This window comes from Trachurus japonicus, chromosome 7 (genome assembly GCF_045865225.1).
Source record: "Trachurus japonicus isolate A0001 chromosome 7, Traja_1.0".
NCBI classification, from domain to species: Eukaryota; Metazoa; Chordata; class Actinopteri; order Carangiformes; family Carangidae; genus Trachurus; species Trachurus japonicus.
In genome coordinates, this window is record NC_140913.1 from 33066062 (window position 1) to 33069064 (window position 3003).

The 3003-nt window shown below is 43.5% G+C and overlaps 1 protein-coding gene across 1 annotated transcript in view; it reads right to left on the minus strand.

Moving 5' to 3' along the window:
• tshz2 (teashirt zinc finger homeobox 2) overlaps positions 1-1369 on the minus strand; it is a 63391-nt gene extending 62022 nt beyond the window's left edge. The window contains exon 1 of the mRNA XM_085782928.1: positions 620-1369. Coding sequence (XP_085639054.1) covers positions 620-659 — 40 coding nt within the window. The 5' untranslated portion in view covers positions 660-1369. The remainder of the gene's footprint in view (positions 1-619) is intronic.
• Positions 1370-3003: the final 1634 nt, after the last annotated feature.

The window sequence follows — 3003 nt, forward strand, 5'->3', positions numbered from 1 at the left end:
GTTTCAGCTGCAGCTTGTGATGCTGCAACCTCCACACAAACACACTCCACCTCCCATCATTGTTTGAACATTTGACTTTCTTTACAGCAGTGCGGTACACACCACACCACTGAAGGGGGGGTAAGTGTGCATGGGACCCCCCCGCCCCCCCAGCTGGATTACAACATGACTGAAGGAATCCTGGTCCACTACACTACACAACACACACACACACCGACACACACACCAACACACAGTTATGTAACTCCAACAACTACAAAAACCCAAAAACCTCCTCTAGTAGCTCAGTTAATACAGTGGAGAGGGAGGGGGGGAGAGGGGGGGGGGGGGCAGGAGGTCTATGGATCTAATGGATCCGGATCAGATCTGAAGGTCCCACATGATAAAAGTTTGTAGTGAGAGCCCGGTGCTCCACACACACACACACACACACACACACACACACACACAGAGGCACCAAACACTGATAATATCACGCACACACACTCTGATGTTACAGCTCGTCTCTTTTAAATAGCCTATAATAATAAAAACAATGACAATAATAATAATGATGATTCTTATAATAAAAATTAAAACAATAATAATAATGAAAGGAGAGAATGAATGTGTCTCTTACCCGCAGCCCGTTTGGGCGCCTGCTGTTTCCTCCGTGGCATTTCTGTCGGGATGGATATTTTTGTATCTTTGAGGAGTCGCGGTTCAACACTGAGCCCAGGTGAAATGTGAATGCGGTCTACGATAGTCCATGCATAGAGAGAGAGAGAGACAGAGGGAGAGAGACAGAGAGAAAGAGAAGCAGAGAGAGAGAGAGAGAGAGTCTGTATCGTGGCTCTCGGACACTTCGGTCTCTCTCTTTTCACTGTTCAGAAAATATCCAGTCCGGTGGTTTTCAGTCCGGAGAGAGCAGATGTTGAATCGGTGTTTTTTCTTTTTTTTTCTATTTATTATTCTTTCTTTCTTTCTTTCACCTTCTTCTCCTTCTCCTCCTTCTTCTCCCTCTTCCTCCTCTTCTTCTTCCTCCTCCTACCGGGAGCGAACCGTCTCCTTTCACCATCCGTTTCCGTCCATCAGTGTGTACAACATATCGCTGCTGATCGACGCGTGTCAGTCAGTCAGTCAGTCAGTTAGGAGCTCCGCTTCAGTCCGGGTCCAGCTTCAGGCTCTTCTCTTCTCTTCTTCCTCCTCCTCTCCTTTCTCCTTTCTCCTTCTCCTCCTCCTCCTTCGCTGGATAATCTGTGGAGGCGAAAGCGCGTAAAAAGAAGCCTGTGTGGTAATGGTTGTTGGGTTGTGTTATTATTACGCACGGTGCGGGGCGAGAGGAGAGGCGATGCCAGCAGACATCGATCCATAGAACAAACTGAACATTAAAAACTCCTCCCTCCTCCTCGCCTGGACTTGATGATGGCAGCGAGACATTTGTTACACTAGATAACCATGAGTTTATTAAAGGAACAGAGGCCAGGGAAGGAACAGACACACACACAGAGCTGCTGCTGCTGCTGCTGCTGCTCTCTTTCTCTTTCTTTCTCTTTCTCCCGCAGCTCGACGCTTTTCCTTTCTTTTCTTTTCTTTATGCGTGTGTGTTTTCTATCCCTGCAGCTTCCGCTTTTTTTTTTTTTTGCTCGCTCGCAGGATGAAAGATATAAAGTTTGTAAGATTTCCAGCAGATATGAATGAACCGCTGCAGTCAGTCAGTCAGTCAGTCAGTCAGTCAGTCAGTCACGACCGAGCTGCTTCTGCTGCTGCTGAATAGCTCGATTCATGAAGAGGAGAACCGGACTCATCTCAACACGTTGGTGCTGAAAACAAGATTTTATCTGTTCATCAGAGCTGATGAGCTGCTGCACACAGACACAACAACACAGACACATACACACACACAGAGACACACACAGCCACTGCAACACACCAGGCCTCTATAGAAATATATACACATGTATGTGCAAGTTACAGTAGTTTGAAAATAGTAGTGTAATCTGATTACTATCTGACTATTCAGTTACTTTTACATTGATAAAATTTACACTTTTGCATAATTAAAATGTAAACAGCCTCATTCACTTCTGTTTGTCTCTTTCTCGCATTAGGTTTCAAATTAAAAAGCTGAAAAATGCACTATTAACTCTCTATTAAAGCAGAAGTAAGTGGTCCGGTCGTTTTGGCTAATGCTGCGTTCCAGGCAGGCTTTTGAAATCGTAAATTACACCTTCAAGTCACAACTTACGACTTTGTAGCGTTTCAGGCAACCCACTCGTGTTTTTCCGACCTGTTTTACCGGTGAAAGTCACTATAACGGCCACTCGTAACTTCCGACCGGTGAAGTCGTACCAGATCGAACTGGTACCACTTCACGGTCGGAAAAATACGAGTTTCCTTGAACGCACCATAACAGTCCTCGTCCCTACGTCACCACATTCACGGCGTTCCTTGGCTGCACACACAGCCCTGCATGCCGTTCTCTCTCCTCATTGGATAAAAACTGTAGGATACGATAAAAGTTTTCTCCTCGGCTCAGAGCAGAGCAGAGGGACTGACAGACCCGTGTTTCAGTCCAAACACTCTATGTAAGTGATTGCTGTCGGAAGATATAACTATTTAAGACGTATATTAACACAAATATATCACTTACTTCTGCTTTAACTATTTAATCCAGGCCTCATACATACAAATATATACACATGCACATGTATATGCAAGTTAGTTTGAAAATAGTAGTGTAATCTGATTACTATCTGACTATTCAGTTAGTTTTACATTGATAAACAGTGTACAGTCTCGCATTTAAATGTATATAATTAAAATATAAACAGTCACATTCACTTCTGTATATGTATTTATATTGTTTATACTTATATCTATATCATTGTCACTTATGTTGCAATATTTTTACATCATAGTCACTTCACCTATCAATACTTTTATATCAGGCCACCTTATATCCTTATATCCTCAGTACTTGTTTTGCACGTTGCCTGGTTGAAGGTTGATTGTTTTATTGTT